A 2,651-nucleotide genomic window follows, 5' to 3' on the forward strand; every position below is an offset into this window, starting at 1 on the left:
CACAGGAGTTGACAATTCTTTAAATTGGGAATGACATTTACATTTCACACCAAGTCCTTGTGTAGCAAGCTGTGCTGAAGCTTGCTTAACAGCTTCGTGACAGGGTAGTTCGCTGCCTTTACATTAATGCCCTCTGCAGGCCATTTGGTGCTTAATACCAGAATAAAGACAAGTCATTTTCAATCATTGACTCAATTGAACTTGGTGCTTTTATATTTAAAGCCAAGACACCTTTAAGTTTTAGTCAGAGGTACAGACCTTCGGGTTTTTAGGTAAAGATTTACTTAAAGCAAAATCAAGTTAGCAATAATTGATCCATTTATTTAACAATTACAATTCACATATATACAGTTTCCACCTCACTACAAAAATAGAAATTCAGGAATATGCACAGACAGCTAAAATATTGATGCACATAAAAGTTAAGCTACACTCATCTCAAACATTTACCCCCAAAGCAAGTGAAATTTTCACACCAATTTAAAAGTAAAGACATGCCACCATTACAAAGATAGACACAAGGCTCATTCTGTTTAGAGAAGCTGAGGTGGCTGTTGAGTTGGGGCTTGAGGGTGTAGTGCCAGCAGAGGCGGCTTTTGTTGTCGAGGAGGTACCCGTAGTTGTGGAGATTTGGGCCACTGTGGTGGTGGATGAAGGGGCCACTGTGGTGGTGGATGAAACTGTAGTGGTGGTAGAGGTGGTTGGGGCCTCTGTGGTGGTGGACGAAGCTGTAGTGGTGGTAGAGGTGGTTGGGGCCTCTGTGGTGGTGGTCCAAGCTGTAGTGGTGGTAGAGGTGGTTGGGGCCTCTGTGGTGGTGGTCCAAGCTGTAGTGGTGGTAGAGGTGGTTGGGGCCTCTGTGGTGGTGGTCAAAGCTGTAGTGGTGGTAGAGGTGGTTGGGGCCTCTGTGGTGGTGGTCAAAGCTGTAGTGGTGGAGGTGGTTGGGACCACTGTGGCCTGTCCATCAACTGAGACTGCTGTAGCTGTGTGTTTGCAAAGAGATTTTAAGGATTGACCAAAACATAATTTTAAAAGATTTGGGGGGGAGGGGGAGGAATCATCTTTACCAGCAAGAAGAAGAATGCCCCAAATAATAGCCTGCATGGTCATCTTATTAGACGGATTACTGGAAGAGTAAGAAAACACAAAACAGTCAAAATAATGAAAATAATGTACAATGTTACTTTGATATAAACCTGATTGCAGTTTATATTTGGAAAACAGTTTTTGCAAATCCTAGGGAGAAGAAACACAAACCAAAAACTTACATGAACGCTGTCACACAGGAGGAAACACAAAGGATCACAAGACCCCAATAAAGTCAGACAATGGTTTGTAGCAACACAAGACTATTTATATAGGGAGCGTTTCTCCTGCAATGATGAACAGCTGGCTGATTGTAGATTCAGGGCAGGTGAGTGTAATCAACTAAAGCCAAAAACTGACAATGTTAGAAGAAACAGAAAAGCAGTGATGCCAACAAAACCCAAGTTAATCTCCAATAGAAGACAAATTGTGTGATTAAAAAAATAATAATAAGAGTGATTGTTGATGATAAAGATAATCAGTATGCATATGAAACTATATGTTCCCTCTATTCAAATACATCATAAAATTATATAATATACTTACAGGTGATTTCAAAACCAATGTGTTGATCTGTGTAGCTGCTGAAGTTGTGGTGATTTCGTATTCCTGCTCCTCTTTTATAGGCAGACACACTCAGGGAATGGCTGACTGAGAACAAAGGTAGAGAGAGGTGCTGGATCTGTTGACATTTGTTGGTGTGTTTGTCATGTTTCTATATTTTTCTTCCACTAAGTCAATCACAAGTCCAGTCACAAGTGAATTGAACAGCCATTGGTTAGACAAGTTTTTTCTTTAATGACCCTTTTACATGTGTGACTGGATGATAGTAAGGTGTCTTTGGCTCATTTATAAAATGTGTAGTATGTAAGCCCCTAAGTAGAATTTAATTCATCAAACTGGCATGTTGTTTTCAGCAAATTTCATGAAAAAATGTAAATAGAGTAAATAAATGATAGAAACTTTACAAATGTACAGCCAGAAAGTCATGTACTTAAAGGTGCATTATGTAAGAATGAAGTCAGAATGACATCTTGTGGTCAAACTTGGTTACTACAGCCCATTTTCTTAAAAAGTGACTTTCTCATCATCGTTTTGTGATTTTCATGACTGTTGCCGGCAACAGCTTAGGACCAGAAGATTCTAGATGAAGAGTAAAGATGAGTCATACACAGTAAGCTGTTAAGTAGAAAAATACTTTTCACTGTAATATTCAGTTGTTGGTAACAGAAAAAAGTTGCTTAAAAAGTTGCTTAATACACTGTTAGCAATATTAACTAAGCATTAGCCTTTAGCCTTCTTTACCTGACATTAGCAAAACAAAAAAATGCTGTAGCTTTTTAAGGGTACAAAAAATACCTTCTGGGTCACTTCTTTTTACCGGCTAAGGTTCTTCATAAAACACTGCTGTGTTATGCCGCTCTGAGTCGATTTACTAATGCCAACGCAGCAGCGGTTTTACAAGCGAATAATACATGGAGTCATAGGATAAAACTCTAGCTATTTTGTCCGACTAGTAAAATAATAAAGAGGTCCTTTGTTTTGTTTTTACATTCATATCTACATTT

At 39.0% G+C, this 2,651-nt stretch overlaps 1 protein-coding gene across 1 annotated transcript; it reads right to left on the reverse strand.

The window, feature by feature from the left end:
- Nucleotides 1-295: 295 nt before the first annotated feature.
- On the reverse strand, nucleotides 296-1,368 carry LOC107394588 (salivary glue protein Sgs-3-like). Its single transcript, XM_054744935.2, has 3 exons — nucleotides 1,266-1,368; nucleotides 1,065-1,123; nucleotides 296-980 (listed from the first exon to the last, which is right to left on the reverse strand). The coding sequence occupies exons 2-3, from the start codon at nucleotides 1,105-1,107 to the stop codon at nucleotides 481-483; spliced, it is 543 nt and encodes a 180-aa protein (XP_054600910.2). The 5' UTR covers nucleotides 1,108-1,123; nucleotides 1,266-1,368; the 3' UTR covers nucleotides 296-480.
- Between the last annotated feature and the right edge of the window lie 1,283 nt (nucleotides 1,369-2,651).

This window comes from Nothobranchius furzeri, chromosome 19, assembly GCF_043380555.1.
Source record: "Nothobranchius furzeri strain GRZ-AD chromosome 19, NfurGRZ-RIMD1, whole genome shotgun sequence".
In the NCBI taxonomy this organism is placed as follows: Eukaryota; Metazoa; Chordata; class Actinopteri; order Cyprinodontiformes; family Nothobranchiidae; genus Nothobranchius; species Nothobranchius furzeri.